This window comes from Rhinichthys klamathensis, unplaced genomic scaffold (assembly GCF_029890125.1).
Source record: "Rhinichthys klamathensis goyatoka isolate OS25496 unplaced genomic scaffold, OSU_Roscu_1.1 h1tg000119l_1, whole genome shotgun sequence".
In the NCBI taxonomy this organism is placed as follows: domain Eukaryota; kingdom Metazoa; phylum Chordata; class Actinopteri; order Cypriniformes; family Leuciscidae; genus Rhinichthys; species Rhinichthys klamathensis.
This window is the reverse complement of record NW_026606656.1, coordinates 1,335,365-1,355,091: the sequence shown is the minus strand read 5'-3', so window position 1 is coordinate 1,355,091 and position 19,727 is coordinate 1,335,365. Positions and strand designations below refer to the sequence as shown.

At 37.9% G+C, this 19,727-nt stretch overlaps 1 protein-coding gene across 2 annotated transcripts in view; it reads right to left on the bottom strand.

The window, feature by feature from the left end:
- Positions 1-984: 984 nt before the first annotated feature.
- The window catches only part of sgsm3 (small G protein signaling modulator 3), a 35,356-nt gene continuing 16,613 nt past the window's right edge, over positions 985-19,727 (bottom strand). Inside the window, exons 2-22 of one of the 2 annotated variants that reach the window (XM_056255165.1) lie at positions 17,380-17,453; positions 17,192-17,280; positions 16,967-17,030; positions 15,802-16,013; positions 15,339-15,446; positions 14,346-14,489; positions 14,049-14,244; positions 12,066-12,211; positions 11,677-11,910; positions 11,377-11,559; positions 9,390-9,545; positions 9,249-9,303; positions 5,830-5,879; positions 5,594-5,746; positions 5,030-5,100; positions 4,896-4,944; positions 4,719-4,804; positions 4,489-4,611; positions 3,970-4,030; positions 2,894-2,965; positions 985-1,385 (exon numbers count right to left, since the gene is read on the bottom strand). In XM_056255165.1, coding sequence (XP_056111140.1) covers positions 2,894-2,965; positions 3,970-4,030; positions 4,489-4,611; positions 4,719-4,804; positions 4,896-4,944; positions 5,030-5,100; positions 5,594-5,746; positions 5,830-5,879; positions 9,249-9,303; positions 9,390-9,545; positions 11,377-11,559; positions 11,677-11,910; positions 12,066-12,211; positions 14,049-14,244; positions 14,346-14,489; positions 15,339-15,446; positions 15,802-16,013; positions 16,967-17,030; positions 17,192-17,280; positions 17,380-17,386 — 2,259 coding nt within the window. In that variant the 5' untranslated portion in view covers positions 17,387-17,453 and the 3' untranslated portion in view covers positions 985-1,385. The remainder of the gene's footprint in view (positions 1,386-2,893; positions 2,966-3,969; positions 4,031-4,488; positions 4,612-4,718; positions 4,805-4,895; positions 4,945-5,029; positions 5,101-5,593; positions 5,747-5,829; positions 5,880-9,248; positions 9,304-9,389; positions 9,546-11,376; positions 11,560-11,676; positions 11,911-12,065; positions 12,212-14,048; positions 14,245-14,345; positions 14,490-15,338; positions 15,447-15,801; positions 16,014-16,966; positions 17,031-17,191; positions 17,281-17,379; positions 17,454-19,727) is intronic. The other variant, XM_056255164.1, reaches the window with a different exon arrangement.

Genomic DNA, 19,727 nt, shown 5'->3' with positions numbered 1-19,727 from the left:
ATTTCAACTCAACAATGAAACATTTAGCTGAACTTTAAATAACTTTTTTTTGAAGTCAGCATTATTCATTTTCTAAATGCATTACTTTTATTTCTAGAACCTTAACCTAGTAACTTTTAACAAGTAATCATAACTCGATCTTCTTGTGAAATGACTGACTTCTATCTGGTGAACTTCTCCAATCATTTAATCCGCTTAAACCTCGTCCCTTTTTACAATCACCTGCAAGCTCATGTTCAGATCTGCCTTAATCCAATCAAACATTCAATGGATTGAACCAAGTCCCTGCCCTGCATCTTTTCTTTTCAAGACAAAGTAAATGATTGAAAACCATTAAAGCAAGTATATGCTGAACAAATAAAAGACAAGAATTCTTACAGATATAGATTTTTATTTACGTACACATTATCGGCTATCGTGGATACGATCTACAGCCCTGCGAATTGGTCATGCTAAGCCAATACAGACTAGTGTTTGGTTCAAAACAAACTTTTTTTTTTAACCAATTACAAGAACTACAAAATGGACCCTTTTCCTTTAACTTACTGTATCATGTAATTGTACTGCTGTAGGCTCTTCTGTCATTCTGGCAGGATCAGAGTGGTCCATTCTGACTCGATCTAGACTAATGCAGCACTAGACTTCACCAATTCTACATCTCAAAAAAGGTAAATACCACTTTCTCTTCATACTTTACATCTAAATATCTTGGTATTTCTTATAAACCATGTAATTTGATTTTACAGATGTGGGGTGGTAACCAAAGTTATTTTGGAAACCATCTTTCTTGATTTGACAATCCTCTGAAGATTGTTTGACATTGCTAAGCGTAATTATGAAAAGGTTTGGCTAAATGTGGTTTAATTTCTGATTGTACATTCCCAATATACACAAATGTGAAACGTGATCATTCAGACACTGATTTAGCTCTTCAAAACAATCCTTCAAGAGCCAAAATCCATTTATGAGTCATAACCACCATAATTGTGCCCCAAATGGTGCAATATTTATTTTGCTTCGGAGGATATGAAGTGCTTGCAGGCAGACCACACTGGCCCTTTCTGTTGTTTGATTCTGTGTGAACTCTTGGCAAAGGACTCCTCCTTTGAACAGACAGACTCTTAAAAAAAAAAGAGACAAAAAGTGAAACTATTGTGCCAAGACACAAACACTCACCATTTCAGCCATGTGACATAAAGCTGTACATGAAATGAACATGAATTTCACATGTAACCCCTGTTTTTCTGCAGATGGAGAGTGATTTGTCCTATGTTTGCAGCTCATGGGATGTGTGTGATGTTTTAGCCATCGATGTCCCAGCTGAAGAGGTGATGTTTCACCAACATGTCCTGAACTCCCTCCTTCAAAGGCCTCTGCTCCTTCTCCTGGAAAAAGAGTGGGGTAAAGTGAGCCGTTTGGTAATGTGTCTTCGCAATTGCATTGCACTGATTAAACAGCTCTCTGTAGTCTTAAATGGCTGAATTAATTAAAAACAAATGGCTGCTCTCAGCATTCCCACTGATTTTCAAGACTATCTTGCTGTAATTAAACATGGCACTCTATCAGTGCTTGAGAGCTTGAGTCAAGAAGGTCACTGGTGACATGAGAATCACGGTGAACTAACAACCACTCAGCTAAAGGACAGAGCGGAAATTCCTCTACGAGCTAACAAGCTTTTAAGTAAATTCTGAACTCCAGGTAATGCCTCTCACTGATACTTACAGACAACCATTAGCATCAAGCCTACTTCTAGACTGAAGAGAGGATTTTCACGAGCATGTATACTTAATAATGACAATATCATCCTGTGCAACACATGTCAATTCTGACATTGAATTATGTCAGAACACCCAGACAATCCACCCTTAAAGCCTGTTCACACAAAGTTGAATGTCTGCATGAAGTTTGAAATACATGCATACATTCATATTTCAAGTGGATTTTTCAATTGTTCAGATGCAAAAATAAATAAATATATTCAGCCAATGAGTTTGCATTTATCATGTTATAATATGATATGTTATACATTAGTACCGTTCAAAATTTTGGGATCAGTACGATTTAAAAACGATTTTTAAAGGACATTAATTGATCAAACGTGACAGTAAAGACATTTGTAATGTAAGAAAAGATTTATATTTCAAATAAATGCTGTCTTTTTGAACTTTTTATTCATCAAAAAACCATGAAAAAAATGTATCACTGTTTGTCACAAAAAATTGTAATCACATTTTCAACTGATTAGAATCAGAAATGTTTCTCGAGCATCAAATCATCATATTAGAATGATTTCTGAAGGATCATGTGACACTGAAGACTGGAGTAATGATGCTGAAAATTCAGCTTTGACATCACTGGAATAAATTACATTTTTAAATAGACTAAAACAGTTATTTTAATTGTAATAGTTTCATAACTTTACTATTTTTGATCAAATAAATGCAGCCTTGGTGAGAGACCAAAGACAAATTCTTTAAATTCCCTTTCATTTAGATTGAGCACTGGCAAAAACCGATGAAACGATTAAATAAACCAGCATTAGATTCATTGTGAATAGTTCTGGTGCTAGATGTTTGCTGTTTAGCTGCATATGACTTGGTGTGAGCAGGCTTTATCTTGACCAGCACACTGGGATACAGGGGTCTGTCTGAAATGAAATGTAGTGAAGAGAGTGATATTTGCTTTAGAGTTTAATTAGCATTCAACACAAAAGCGGCTAAACTGGTTTTTAGAGGTTTAGTTCACATTATCTGGAGCCACAATGTAAACAGCAGTGAACAGGAGAGCAGGACACACCAAGCGCTACAGCTACTAAGCTGCTACTACTACCACCACTTCTTGCTCTGGCAGCTAGTTATCAAGCAGCAGGCTAGTAACTAGTTGCCAGCATTACCTAGAGGTCCCAACTAAAGAGGTGATGTTGGACCAAGACATCCACCACTTCTGATTTGAGAACGGGAGTCTTCTGGAATGGCAGACAAACACGCAAACACGTTACCCTGGGTGTCTTTTAGGGGTGTTGAAATTAATCTTTACTAAGATGCATCGCAAGGTAGATGCAGTAATAGACCGTTTATAACCGTTATAGCCTACTGACATTTCTCTGACGTCATTCGTCGCATATGCACTTGCTAGAGTAAAATGGCGGAGGGAGGTGAAAAACAAAAGCGAGTAATAAAAAATTCACCCACTATTTTAACATTTACAGTGTGTGAGCGTGTGCATGCGTGCAAGTAGTGTGTGTGTGCAATCGTGTGTGCAGCCTGTGTGTGTGCGTTAACTTAAGTACACTACTTGACAGTTTCATGTGCTTTTAATATTTACTAATATTTACGGTTTATTAGTTCTAAATGCTGCTGTGTTCAGACTTAAAGGGATACTTCACCCAAAAATGAAAATTCTGTCATCATTTCCTCACCCTCAAATTGTTTCAAATCTGTATGAATTTCTATGTTATGTGGAACATAAAAGACGATTTTGAAGAATGTTTGTAACCCAAGCAGTTGTGGGACACCATTGACTTCCATAATATTTTTTTCCATACTATGGAAGTCAATGCCTCCCCACAACTGTTTGGTTACCGACATTCTTCAAAATATCTTCCTTTGTGTTCAACAGAAGAAAGAAACTCCTACAGGTTTGGAACAACATGAGGGTGAGTAAATGATGACAGAATTTTCATTTTTGGGTGAACTATCCCTTTAAGTTTTGTTTGACTACAGGAAGTGTACTTTTAAAAAGGGAGTTCATATATCTTACTGCTTGTATTCATTGACGAAAATGCAGTAATATATTGCAACGCATCATGATGCATCGGGATATCGAATCAAATTGAACCGTTGACATGATAATCGTAATCGGATTGAATCGTGAGATCAGTGACGATTCACACCCATAGTGTGTCTGTGTGTGTGGAAGGACATGTGAGACATTGAGGGAATGTGAGTGAAGAAAGTGTTGATCTCGCACCTCTTTTTTGGTAGGCAGCTCACAGTCTTGGGAGAGACTGAAGGCAAACTTAGAGAGAACTCTGAAAGCAGCACATACAAACTCATGTCAGTAATATACTCAAAATAACAGTTATGGCAGTCATTTCTAATACACAGACAAGCTTTAAACACTTCTTGACCAATTCATTTTAATGACCCTTCCAGTTATGATTACAGATCATTCGACAATGAATCTTTTCAAACCAATTTGTGAAAGATTTCCTCAAATTAAACAAATTAATTACTATGGCTTATGAGAAAATGTAATGTTTAATTAAAATAATAATAATTTAGAGACGAAATAAAAATGTAGAGTAACAAGATAATTAATTTGTACATTTTAAAATGTTATTTCTATGACTAGTCTTGAGAATTAAATAAAAACTACATTAACACATTTTTAAATTTCTAATTTAAATTTTGTTTCAGTTTCCTCGTTGTTTGAATGGTTTGTAACCTCAATTTCAGCCCATCAACAGAGGCTCTCAGAGAGTCTTACCTGAGTTCACACTTTATCTGAACCCAGCCAGGACTGCGCAGGAAAGACCAGGGATGGTACCATTTCTCCACGGCACTCATACTGGAACACAACACCTCCAGCCACAGGTGCAGCACCTGCTCACTGACACAACACACACACACACAGATGAAGAGAGTATATGCTGCACGCTTGCATTATGGGAAAAGAAACGAAAAGTAAAGAGATACTAAAACAGCAGGGGGACTTACTTTAAGCCCACACAGATGAGCGAGCGGAACTTGACGTCCATCTGAACATGTGCAGTGTCATGGCTCATGTTGACAGACTGCACTGCCTAAGATGACAGGCAGAGAGCGCTCAATGCACAAGCAAATAAACAGTACTCAACTGCTGATCACTGACAAGATTTCTATTGTAAAACTCACCCTGTACAGTAGCTCTTCAGGTGTGAGCACCTTCCCATCTTCATCTAACCTAAAGAGACAAGGATCCGACCGGCTATCACATCAACAAAGTACTTTTATGAGAATTTAAAGAAGGTTAGATCTTATGTTATTACCTGTAGGTCTTGCACAGCACCAGTCTGGAGTAGACAGAGTTGAAATCTCTCTCCACTTCTCTGCTGGCTGCCTGTAATCAACACACAACCACAACTCTTTCACTCACTACTGGCATATATGCATCTATACTGTATATTTATATAGGTAGCACAACCTGTTACTAAAGCACTATAAAAAAGGAGAGTAACAGGGCGGTCACACTACACTTTTCGTTGCATTGACTTCCATTCATATGCATGCGAATGCGTCAGACCACAAACACAAACAAATGCTGGTGAATGCCTTTCACCAACATTTGGTGTTTGGTGAACTCTGACCTGCGAATTCATCACATGAAGACATGTGACCAGTAGAAGATAGATATGTCACGGCGTGAGATATTTTTGCAGTTAAGTCAATGAGATTGTATATTTTTTACATCTTGATTGTATTACTATTTGTTATATGTTGAATTCATGTTTATAAAATAAGACTGCAGAGTGTGACGTTATATCAGGTGCCCAAGGAAATTTTGCATGCTCAAAGACTAGTGTGACTGCGGCTTAAGACAACATTTCATGTACCTCCTCAATGAAGAGCCATGGGTGACAGGGTCCCCCAAGTATGGAGGGCTTCTTCAGGCCGTGCTGAAAGATGGCCTTGAGAGCAGGACACAACGAGCCTCTGACCAAGTCATTGACTGCCTCAGTTACGGTGTCATCTCCAGCCAGAGAGTACTGAACAACAACACAGATGTGCATGAGAAAATAAACCTCTTAACCCATTATCTGAAGCAAAGACATTCTTTATTAATAATCACCTCTTTACTTCGTTCATCCAAGACTTCCACAAATTTTGCAGGAAACCAGCCTAAAAAGACAAAATGGTTGTGGGAAATACTAATTGACTTCTAAGTGTAGTTAGGATCATATCAGAAAATCTGATTTAAAGTAGAGATGCACCGATACCATTTTTTCAGAACCGATTCCAAAAATTCTGAGTATCGACCCGACCGATACCAGGTAGATTTTTTTTTAAAATCAGGTAGAATTTCTATAACTCTGTGTTTAACCGATAATCACTCTTTTGTGTGTTAAACAATCTACTAAATACAGACAACTAAATAAAGAAAAACAACAAATCAAAAAAATATATGATCATAATCTATGACAAAAATGCCATTATAAACTAGATTAGTGGATAATTCAGCAGTAAAAGTTACTCTAGAAAATCACGAGTGCACAATAATTGTATAAAATCTGAACATTTAGTGAAAAAAAACATTATTTAGAGGAGAACAAATGAGAGACAATAAGTATAGCCCTAAATCCGGTAAAACGTTACACATTGCTCTTTGTATTGTTGTAAAATACAATAGTAGGCCTATATATATTATAAAATGAAGACATCTTTTAAATCTATAGTGGAGCAGTTTAATGAGGCAGCAACATATGATAGATAGCGCAGAACAAGAAAGGCTATTAATAATCTTTCATTGCACAAAAGTATTATAATATGAAAGGCTCCAATTGAGTGCGGCACAAAGCGCTTCTGCGCATCCCGAGCGCAGAATGATGCTCTTGAAGCAACATGGAGTCACAGCACTTCGAGTCCGCATTGAAAAGTTCAAACACAAAGGAAAGACATATTTATTGATGTGTAGTGTATTATACACTATCTATCTATGCAATAGTTTATTGAGCCTTATTAAATTTAACAGTTTTAAATTTCAGTTACTGTGGAGTAGAGAGCACTATAATTGTTCTTCACACGCAGTGTTGTGATCTAACAGACACCCGGTAGAAAGTAACGTGATTAAAGGTCCCCTGACATGAAATTTTCACTTTCTGAGGGTTTTTAACAATAATATTAGTTCCCCTAGCCTGTATTTGGTCCCCTCGTGTCTAGAATTTTCAATCGGTGTAAACCGAGCTTTGGCTATTTTTCTCTTCTCTGCAGCTCAGACGCACTGATCTTGAATCTCCTCCTTATGACGTCATAAGGAGGAAAGGTTACCTCCCCTTTCTCTGCTTTGCCCGCCTGGAGAATTTGGCTCGCCCAGGAGAAAACGAGCTAGGAACAGGAAGTACGAACGCGCCGGCGCGATTTTAGTTTTTCCTAGAGAAATAGCTTTGAGTTGTTAATTTTATTTTCTCTGGAAATGCGCCGAGACAACTTCCCAAAGTTTTGTATGGTCCAAACATTTCACCGACGACTGTTTCCTCAACTCGATGAACGTCTGAAAATAAATCGATCGAGCTACCAAGAAACAATTTCTGATGTGTAGCCTAATTGTTCAAGTTCAGACAGGTAAGTTAATCTTTCTCTCAAAATCGTTCAATACTGTTTATGCATCATTAAGTCAAGCCAGTGACTAAAATATCAACTTCACATCATTTCTTTTAGTAGGATGAAAATAATCTTATTTAAATTGAAATTGAAACAACGAAGCTCTTACTGTATGTACATCATCGTGTTTGCATTGGTGAAAGGATTAGAGAGAGTGCAGAAACTGCGTTGCAATGATAAGATCTTCATTCTCGCGATCAACAGACCGTCATCTGCTTGCTCAATGCTCATCATGGCAACATTTTATGTGATGGGAATAGATCTAAATACTTTAGAAACTTCTCTCGATTCGTTAATCTCGATAGCTGTAGTAGTAAAAACGTATAATAGCTGTAGTAAAAGTATTCGAGAGAGTTTCACATGTAATACGTAGCTATTTCATATGCAAGCATGTCAGCCAATCACAGCAGTGGCTGGCAACACTGAATCCCACAGCAGACACGCCCCTTCAAACACAGCGATCAAATCAGAGGCTAAAATCAGGCTAGGAAAAATGCCTTTTATTTCTAAATTATGACTATTTTTGATCTAAAAAACATACTAACATTATAAGGGCAACCCAGGAAACATTATAAAATAATAAAATAACCCCATGTCAGGGGACCTTTAAGGTACAGCAATACAGTCCAGCAAGATAAAGTTGTTTTGCGAAACCATTGACCTTTATTTACAGATCAAGTATAATAACATTGAATCACCTGAATCATGAAAAACATTGAATCAGCTGAATGGAGATTGACTGACCCCAGCGGAGGAAAGAGTTTACGTGAACTTGAATTTAACGACTTAAATATTCATTTCTTCCTCACATTATACTATAGAATGGCTTCAGAACACTTATAATATAGTGCACGAAAAGTAAACTTTATGGTGCTTTATAATGTTTTTGTGGGGCTTAACAATAACACAGAATAGTATACGCACAATATCGGATTTGGATCGGTCTTGTCTGATGTGTGTGTCGGCAGTGTGTGTACACAACCACCCTATAATGGTAAAAATCCACCCACTCTTTTTTTAATCGCCATAAATCATAAGCAGCGTCTCAGAACAAGCCGTTTGCAGTTTCTGTGCAATGTGACGTCACATATGCTTAGGCCCCGCCCACAATGGACTGATGACGGACTCTACCCTATTAGCATAGACCCCACCCTGAGTGAGCTGCAGTACACACAGTCCGCCATGTTTATCTCCTCGCCAAAGCATTTCACAGCAGCATTCAAGATAGATATGTATTCTTAAATTTCCTTTTGTTTTTTGATTCATATTAACAGCATATAGCAGTAGGTATTGTATATTACGCTGCTTTCACTTTAATACACAGATCTAATATACACATGCGATTTCTTTACTTGCTGTTCACGTTAACAGACATAAACGACAATGTTTATGTGAACTTTGTGTGTTTTTGACATAACCTTGCATGTAATTTGACATTTTAAGCGCGTGAAAGAGAACTTAGTTCAATACTCATGGGACGCGCCACCTGACAGCCAGCTTTCTATGAGCAGTGTACTTTCTACGAGTTCAGAAAACCATATATCAGAAGTTTAGACTGATATGGCTTTAAAACGCATGCAGATAATAAGCTTTCATGATGACGAAGAACTGCAATGTCACGTAAGCGTGACCGCGATAGAGATGATAATCAAAACCAAACAGATGTTTTCGTTTTTGGCAGAGTATCCGAGGCACAAGCTATGCAGGCTCCGCCCTCTTCTGGAAAGCAGGGAGGGGAGCAGCAGCTCATTTTCATTTAAAGATACAGGCATGAAAACAGCATGTTATTCCTTCCACTAAAAAAAAGGGGACACATACTGGGGACTTCTGAGACTTGTATAACATTGGTAAAAAGGGGCATAAGCTTATTGTAAGGTCATCTCAGCTCACCTCTCAGGCCGTTCAGCTCTCCCACCCAGCAGTGCTCGTCTTTCTGTGAGATGATCTAAGAATAAACAGAAATACACAGTTAAGGATGAAAGGTAAAGCATCCGTTAAAATGTTTAGATGACAGAAACAGCAGTTTCTTACTGTGATGATGTCATTCTTCCGAAAACCCAGTTCATCATCGTCATGCCTTTCAAAGTCCAGTAAGGCTTTGGCTCGTCTCCGACGATTCCGAGACACGACCAGGAAGTTCTCGTGATCCCTTTGATGACTCTCCATAGAATAGTCTGGAGTCAAATCCTAGAGAGAAAGAGACACACACAAGGAATGTACAAAACTAACGTTAACAAAAACATTTTATGAGCTCAAATAAAAAAATATTACAATTGTTATCATTAGTATAATTATTAATAAACAATGGTATAATCATAATAATAAATTATTAATGGCTACAAGTAAGATGGACAGAAAGAGAGGAATTCCGTATTATCAAATGAAATATCTGGCTTGATATCTGACTAAATAAATATAATTGATTAATAACTCGAGACTAGGGGTGTGTCGGTTTCAGAATAGGGGATTATCACGCTTCCGGGTTTCATGGGCGGGATTTGTCAACTTTGTGCATGTCCACTTCCGACGCAGTTCAACAATGGCTGAAACGAAGGCTAGATGTCACTGCTCTGTTCCACTTTGTAAATCTAACCAACAACGCTAACCCTACTTAAGTTCTCATGGATTCCCGACTGAATTGAGTATAAGGAAGAAGTGGATTAAAGCGGTTCGCCGGGATTAAGGTCCAAACTTTAAAATAAAACAAGGTACTGGTAGCACGTTTGTTTGTAGCCGGCACTTTAGTGAATCAGACTAATTTACCAGGGATGCCGTATAAATAAACTTAGTGTATTCCGTCATCAGTTCGCCAGAGTGATCGGTGATTCAACGGAAGTGGCAGTGCACATAGATCACTGAATGCGGAAGTACTACGTATCAGCGTGATAATCCCCTATTGGTGATGACGGTTATGACGTGAGTCAAATGTGACGGTTGCTTGCTCTACGTTTATTTTAAATTAACAGCAAGACAACTAGCAGTGAATGTGCTTTCCATTAAATGAATCACACACAGTAAACAAATCCTTAACAAAAAAAACAGGCCTTTCTTTGTCAGTGTCGGCTGCAAAGATGAAGTTGACGATGCTGACTCGCGATCTTCGCAGTAGTCAACGCGCCAGAGAGAAATGCACATTTCATACGGATTACATAAGCAGAGAGTAGTCTGTTTTTTTTTTCGGTTTGAATTGTTCTGTTTAAAAGTTGACATGTCTGTGAGGCAAGTAGGCTACCTTATATGCTGAGTTTCGGTTAATTTATGAGACGAGCTCCAGTTCACGCGCCGGCGCCTCCGTTTCGTGATTATCTATCGTCTGCTATATTTACTTATTATTTATTAAATCCAGGCAATTGGTTGATGAAACATTGATTAAAATGAAGATACAATTAATACAAAACGAAATTCACTTTAAAGAAAGGTTTTGTGCTTTCTGTTTGATGTCTCTGTGAACGTTTTACTCTGTGAGACGTGATTAAATGTCACGTCTTTTAGTGGCGCTTTCAGACCGGTCACATCCGTAACATAGTTTTTTCCTCATAAATGCGAACACGAAACAAAATAAAATGAATATTTTATGTTCTGTGGAGACTACTGTTACTCATAATTTGTATTCTGAATACGTAACGCCGGTACATGTATTCCGTTACTCCCCAACACTGATATTAGTACAACCTTATCTGCAAGATATTTTAATAACACTGTTTTGGCGGTTATAGAGTTCTAATGACGGTGTTCAACTATAACCGTCGGTCTCACGGTTATATAATAACCGTCACACCCCTACTCGAGACTCTCCATGACTCACAGTGGTCTGTTTACAGGGAATGCAAGTGTGCTGCTAATTTCTTGTTGCATAGGCCTAATTTATGCAATGCAACAAAACAACTCAGTGAGTCATCCGGTTGGCACAGTGCAATGAGTCACACAGTGTGGCTGTTTCAGTGCAAATGTTCCATTTCTAATTGATTTCTTCCTGGCAGATTTATAAATGTGATTCATTTGATTGAGTGGCTCTTACAGTGCTGCAGTTGTGGGGGTCCAGGCAGTGAAAGTGTTCTGCTGTGCGACTGATGGCTTCTCTCAGCGCTGCCACCAGCTCTGTCTGTTTAATGTTTTTGGCCTTTAGCGCCTCCACCTCGTCCTCGCCCCAGAGCAGCGAGCTCAAGGTGGATTTCCTGTGCAGGCTTTGTCTACGGACCACCTGCACAATGATGACAATTATGAGCGAGCCTTTGATCACATTTAGTATATTGTTATTGGGGTGTGTTAAAATGTGTGCATCACAGATGATGGTTAAAGATGCTTTTCATGATCTCACCTTGTTGAGGTTGGTGTGGAGAGAATGGGAGTTGTTGGAGTTGAGCTGGGCCTGCTCTGCCAGGATGTAGGCCAAATGCTTGTGTCTGTGTGTATCTAGGTTATCCTGAGACAGAGATCCTGCCAGACGCACAGCCTCTCCCAGCACTGTGGCCCCGTCCTCTAGTTGACTGGGCAGATCTGACAGCGTGTTGAAGATGGATGCAGAGTTCTCAGACGATACCAGCTCTTCCTCCTTTAAAACACAGAAAGAAACTATTATTATTGACTGTGTCAAATCAAACACTCATGATTGCCCTGTTTAACATATGAAGGCTTAGTAATTAGAATATTGTATGAAAAAACAAACAAAAACAACAACAAAGCAAAACACCCAAAAACATGTGCTACCTTGATCTTCAGCATGCCCAGTGTAACCTGGAAGAGCACCACTGAGCTCTCGTAGAAGAGCAGGTCCCAGATTCGCAGCAGGATGCGTATGTCCACCACACTGGCAAATGCAGTGAGGAACCAGTGTAGAGTGATTAAAGACAGTTCTGAGAGGGAAAACAAACAATATAAGTTTTTTTTTTTAATTCGGCATATGTTTAGGAGGAATACATCTTTGTAACTCTACAAAATGTATAAAAAACCAGCAACATTTATGAAATACTTTTTGCAAAAGTTTTTAAAATCAAAATTAAGACAAATACAATTAATACCATATGTCCCTACAGAACAAATCCATAAAATGTTACATTCAATTGCAAAACAGGGTAACTGCAAGTTTAAAATACTTAAGACTAGTTTTATTTATTTAATATACACATAAGTATTAAAAATGGTTTATGTACTACCGTAATATATCAATACATACAAATTATAGGATGACTGATATAGGATTTTGCTGATATGATAATGTGTGTAAAGAAAGGTAATACAAGGATTATTGTGCCGATGCTCATAAAAATATATAATATAAACTGAATGTGTTAATGTTCTTAGACTTTCATTCCTGTGACGGGCAACTAGAGAGAAGCCACAATGAGTTTATGTTGAATTAAATGCTAAACACAGCTTATCTGTAATTAGACTACAACTAATATACAGAGAAAAAAAAAGATTATGCATAATGTGGTACTTTTCATTATAGACAAGCTCAAAATACACTGGGACTCTTATTTTAAAATGTCTATGCTGCTCATTCAAAAAGTGATAAGGGGGCTAATAAATATGCACTTCTACAAACATCTACAAGATAAAAACAAAAAGTAAACATTGCCATAATTCATCAACAGTAAATCATAGGCAGTCACTTGGGATAACTGCACAGGATTCATTGATTGCAAACCGCTGAAACCGAGAGCCTGTAGAGCGTGCAGCGTTTTGACTTTGAACGTGTAGCTCTCGCATTAATTCCATTTAAATAATCGCCTTTTGAAGTTTAATAATCAATGGCTGTATCGCAATTCTTGCTTTTTCTGTCCTCAAATTTAAGATCTCTTAAATGTGCAGTAAATGATTTCTGAGAAACGCTGTTGAAAAATGAAATCAACTATTTTATATGTGCTAGATCTCTGCTCTGGGTGTGTGCTGAAAAAAATGTGTTTGTACAAAGTCCAGGCTGTGTAAATAGTTGAAAAAACAAAGTGGATCGGACCGATCCACTGAACACCAGGAGCAACACTCATGATAGGGGAGGAGAGAGAAGGGAGATTTGTAGAAAGACTGTATAAAGAAAGATGGCTGAGATATTACCAAAGAGATGATGGTCAGGAATATTATTGGAAAGAATGGTTACGATCAGGCAAGAACTATGTCCCGCATTAATATTGGAAAAGCTTTCTTGCACTGGAGAGACGTTAAGGAGCGGGAAGGCCTGAAAACAGACACAGAGGTTGCTTTGTTTCTGCTGTTTCACAAAACTAAGATATGCTGTTGTTGTAGAATCACAGCTGTCTGATGCGGCTGCTGTTTGTGGTTGCCTGTGTTGCGTTGTGTGAAGGGAGGGGTGTGTTTGTTTGGGTGTCGATTTCAAATATCAACTGTATTTTTCAGAAATCACTTAAAAATGATTAAGATATATAATACTTGTTGGCCTGGTTTCACAGACAGGGCTTAGATTAACCCAGGACTAGGCCTTAGTTCAATTAGGACATCTAAATTAATAGTTTTTATAAACATGCCTTAGAAAAAAACCTAACTGGTGTGCATCTTGAGACAAACCTTGGCACAGATATATTTCAGTGCATGTTGCTTTCAGTTAAAAACAGCTCAAACATGCATTTTAGTCTGGGACTAGGCTTAAGCCTTGTCTGTGAAACCAGGGGGTTATAACCTTAAATTTGATCAAACTGAATTAAAGACGTAAATGTGAGGCTGTGTGTGTCTCACCAATGTCATGCTCCTGTAGCAGCTGATCCAGGCGAGGCAGATACTGCACTATGAGCTGTCTGAGCACACGCTGGTCAGTTTGAACACCCAACAGAGTGGAAGAGAAGTATGCGGGAGGCAGCATGTCCTCTATCAGAGCACACATCATCCACAGAGCATCTTCCTCCTCCAGAAACAACAGAAGGCAGGACACCACCTGCATCAAAGACAAACACAAATGCCACAGAGTCTGACACCCGATGACCCAAACGTTAGAACGCAGAGAGACAAAGAGTCTGTGTTAAGGTTGCTCCTCACCATGCCTGTGCCCTGACAGTAGCCGATGTCGGGATACAGCCACGCAAGCCCTCTCAGGACCCGCCTGAGCTTGGGCACCCCCACACTCGTCAAAGTGTTGAAGCATGCATTAGTGGGCATGGTCCGCAAAAGATCCTTTTCTATCTGCAGCAGAGACAGAGAGAGAACCTTAATACAGGAAATATTGGAAGATGGCAATAAATTAATCAAACTAATCATGAATAAAATGCATATTGATGTAAGCTGAAACAAACCACTTGTGGCAGACAGGTCAAATTAAAAGTAGTTTTTTTTAAGCAAACATAGAACATGTTTTTCCAATAAGCTTTTTACATAACTTCTAAGTGCTAATATTACAGGCTCCTGTTTTTTGTCGTTTGATTGCATCAGCTAAATAAATAAATGTTTAGACTGTTTTCTTTTAGAGCTGCTGTACAGACGAAATGAACTGTTTGCATCATTGAATCATTTTCCTGTTATCACTGTAAAGCTGCTTTGAAACAATCTGTATTGTATAAAGCGCTATAAAAAATAAAGGTGAAATGTAAATGACATACACTACCATTCAAAAGTTTGGGGTGTGTATGATTTTTTGTTTCTAAAGTCTCTCATGCTCATCAATGCTGCATTTATTTGATCAAAAATCAGTAAAAACAGTGATGTTGTGAAATATTATTACAATTTAAAATAAAAGTTTCTATTGTAATATACTTTTTTTTTTACTTTATTCCTGTGATGACGAAGCTGAAATTTCAGCATCTTTATTCCAGTCTTCAGTGTCACATGATCCTTCAGAAATAATTATAATATGCTGATTTGGGTTTTTTAATTATGACCAATATTTCAATATTTTGCTTAATATTTCTGTTGAAACTGTGATACATTTTTGGGGGGATTCTTTGATAAATAGAAAGTTCAAAAGAACAACATTTATTTGAAACCGACATCTCCACTTCAAATAAATCTCAGATCTATGGCAGAGATGACAAGTACCTGCTTGGCTGCTGTAGTGTCATTATTAGAGCTGTTTTTGACGATTTCCCTGTAGGAAATTTCTGATGTTCGCTTTTTCTGCAGGGCCCCTGATAAACGCATCCACAACTAAAGAAATGCATAAAAGAGACAATGGAGTACGAGACCGATAAACACACAAAGATCCAGCAGAGATGCGTCTGGAAGATCATAGATTCGAGACGCACCGCTGTTCTCATGGGAATCTCTAAAAATAAGCATAAACAAGATATTACCAAGACATCATGTCCTATTTCAGTGAGATTACGTGAGATTCAGTGAGAATCCCTCAAGCATGAACACGGTTACCATGGGAACATTACATCAGCAGATTAGTCGCCTGATGTTGTGTAACAATACAAAGACATCTTTAAATATGTTGTGAGGTTTAAACACACACAGAAGCACATTCAGAGGTCGATGAACAAAGGCTCTCAGTGCTGACCTGTGGTCTCATGCTGTGCGGTATGCCCCCCAGCACAAGGGACCGAAGGCGGTCTGAGCGGGCCAGTGTGGGGGAGATCTTGTCCCATGTCAGGTCTCCTACGGTGTTATTGTGGGTGAACTCCAGATGGGCTTGCCAGCGAAGTCTTTGCTGAGGGTCTTCTCTCTGAGGAGCTCCCTCACCACGCAGCCATTTTCGTGGCTCAACACCGTCTGAAACACACACACACACACACACACACACACACACACACACACACAAAACACTTTAAAACTTGTCAAAGAGGAGAAAAGACAGTACCAGATGAGACATGATCTTTAAGAGGGCTTGACATTAAGCTTTTCCTTTTTACTCATCTTTTTAAACCTGACCACTTAGTTTTCCAAGTCACCTAACCCAAAAACACTTCTACAACAAAACTTTAACATATTAAATTATTGGCAATAATTATACAGTGTTATTTAATACATATTATATGCTTGAACATTCAAAAGTTTGGGGCTGGTAAGTCTCTTATGCTCACCAAAGCATTTATAAGATAAAAATACAGTAAAAAACTAATATTGTGAAATATTACTACAATTTAAAAGAACTGTTTTCTATTTGAATATTTTAAAATGTCATTTATTCTTGTGATGACAAAGCTGAATTTCCAGCATCATTACTCCAGTCTTCACTGTCACATGATCCTTCAGTAATCATTCTAATAGGATGATTTGATGCTCAAGAAACATTTATTATTATGATCAAGGTTGAAAACAGTTGTGCTGCTTAATATTTATTACAAATATTTTATAGGAATCTTTGATGAAAAGAAAGTTCAAAAGAATAGTGTTTATTTGAAATATAAATCTTTTGTAACATTATAAATGACACTTTTGATCAACATCATGCATCATGCATTGCTGAGTAAAAGTTATAATTTCTTAAATTATTATTTTTTTTTTTAAAAGAACACTTACTGACCCCAAACCTTTGATTGGTGATATATATACACTATACAGTAGTATTAAAAACCTCTGAGGCGGTGCAGAATAATGGATTATGCAAACTTAGTGAATAAACGTAGATTTAGCTGTTTTTCTGTTGTAGTCCTATGTCCTAGACAAGTGTTAAGGTTGAGCCCTATTTAACTTTTTATTAGTGCTGATGTTCTCACACCAACCTTCACTATCAATCCGGAACCCAAATTCATCATAATGCAGTTCTGCTTCCATACTGGGGTCTTTCTGCAATAATCAGAATGATGTCTGTGAGAAATGAACCATCTCCCATGACAATGAAGATGTTACAATAATAAAAAACACCATTTATCTGGCACTTAAGTATCAATGCAATATTATAAAACATGCCCTTTAAGAATAAAAAGAAAGAAATGCAAGTAAACTACCTGACAGTACTTTGCCAGGATGTCCTGGGGCCACATGCTGGGTGTGAGGGCCGCAAAAGGCCCCCCTGGGGCTGGAGAGTAACTACCTGCTAAACAGAAAACTTTATGAGGAGATTTACTGTGTTTGACAATACACAAATACAACCATGCTCACAATTTAAATTTTGTGTATTCATACAGTAGCTTACTTGACATGGTGTTTTTTTTTAGTGTCTAAAGAGAAGAGTCCGATGATAGCAGGTCAGGTTGAGGTTCACAGGCCCTAGATAAGGAAGACCAACACATACCAAATGTGAAAAAACCTTCCCATAAGATAAAGTAAATCCATTAACACACATAGAGAGCGTCATGAAGAGATCAATGCAATTCACAGCCTGTGGAAATAATCACATCAAAATATGTGCTTAAAGGAGCCAACAAAGCAGAATATCATATAACATCACTTTAGTGCAATTCAATAAGGAAAAAAAAGAAGTACGCTATGAGGAAGTGAAGTGTCTGAAAGCTTTTTTAAAGCTAAACTTGAGCTGAAGGACGGTATACGGTGTCCTCCTTTATGCTCCACTTCTCGAAGTCAACGCAGACAAACGGGACATTGAGCTAAATCTTCAGCAGCACAGCATGTTCAGATACAGTAATCATGCCAGTGAGAAGCCCATAGACAACACAATACCTTACATGACTTCTCTCTCCGTAACACTGACATCAACCGGGTGTAGGCTACAACCTAGTGTGATGAAAATGGTTTATGTAATGGCCTCAGAAGTGGTCAAAGGGGATTTCAACATGGAATGTGCAGAAAATGCAGACTAAGGATGCTCAGGTCAAAGACCATGTAGACTTACCCAAAAAGTGCTTAACACAGTAGAACTAACAGTCATATATTTAGCTTAGATAATTACAAACCAATCACATTGAAGAAGACTTGAGGAACATTGATTTTTTGTCAACTGTAAGATATAGATGTACATGTATCTTTCTGTTCAGAGAATCTCTCTAGGTTGTTGTAACCAGTGAGCTCCAACTTTTATTCCTGCAAAGAGCAACTTGGGAGTCGTGTCTGGTAATAGTGTCCGATATTAAACAGAGTTCGACTTCCATGTCTTTTTGCACTTGAATAGACAAATACACACAAAAATATGTCAAAATTAGTGTAAACAGTCGGTTATGTCTTCAGTGAACGAAAACAGTTGACAAAGAAAGCACATAACAGTATATTTGATCTGTGCAGCTCCTAAAGTGACAGCAGCATAAGATTCCTGCTGCCATCTCTAACAAATCACACAACAAACGGCTGTCGCTGTTGTTGACTGAATAACTTTTGTAACTATATTTGTAATGTATATTTTATTTATAAAGTGCAGTGTTATTTTACATTTGATTAGTTTCTGAACCCAAACATCTTTTTTTCAATCGTATCTTTGTTCAGTTGTGTTTATTTATGTGATTGCTAATTTGTTTATTTGTTATTTCTTTAATTATTGAGTGTTTGTGCAAAACTTCTTTTTAAAACAGTCAACCACACAGCACATTTCATGATCCCACCCTGCAAAAACTCATTTCCGGGAGATGGCACATCTTAATATCAGGCTCTCTTGATTTCCGGGATATTGTATATAATTTGCGGGCGTCAGGGAGCCGCTATCAAAATATGCAGGAGACTCCCAGGCCTTCCGGGAGAGCTGGGATGTCTGGGTATGGTTATTTCTGTGTTACAAACATTCATATCATCACAGAAGAACTGTGATAAAAGTTTATAGTTTGGATATAAACACTGATGTTTATGGAAGTGATCAAAATAGAGTAAATCACCTTTTGAAAGTAAATTTGCACTTTAGATAACGATTTTTATAACTACATCGTTACGCCACCTGGTGACTGTTAATTTTTTTTTATTTGTCACTGAATCCTTCATTCAAGAGTTGTTCAACACTGATTTATCCAGTAATGAAACACGGTACGTAGCCTATTTAAGAGCAAGTCATTGAATCAATCACTTCTTTCAATCATTCACACCGTCACCATACTTCGGGAGGGGAATTGCCTTGAAGTATTATATTGTATGTATTCGGGATGAGAATTGCCCCGGTATACCGTAGTATTATATTCGGGATGGGACTTACCCAGAAGATACTGTAGTATTGTATTGGTGCTGTAGTATTGTATTATATTATATTGACAACAGGTGTGTTAAAATTGTCCATGGTGAGGAAGTCAGATTAGTATGTTGTATTCATATAAGAATTTTCACGGCATTGTTTCTTCTCTAAACTCATAACATGCGTGAAGGAATGCGTGAGAGAGGGGATATGAGATTATATACTGTAGGCCCCCCCCCCACATAAAAAGAAACGATAGCAAAACTGAATGCCAGGATTCTTTCTCACCCATAAGCTCTCAGACCTTTTGGTCTCCAAGCCAGTGTTTTAATAAATGTGATGGTTTATGGCTACCAGCCAGAGGCTTTTTAGCTGGTATGCAGATGCACCATTCAATTTCCTCATTTGTTTAAAATAAATCATTTCCTTGTTGAATA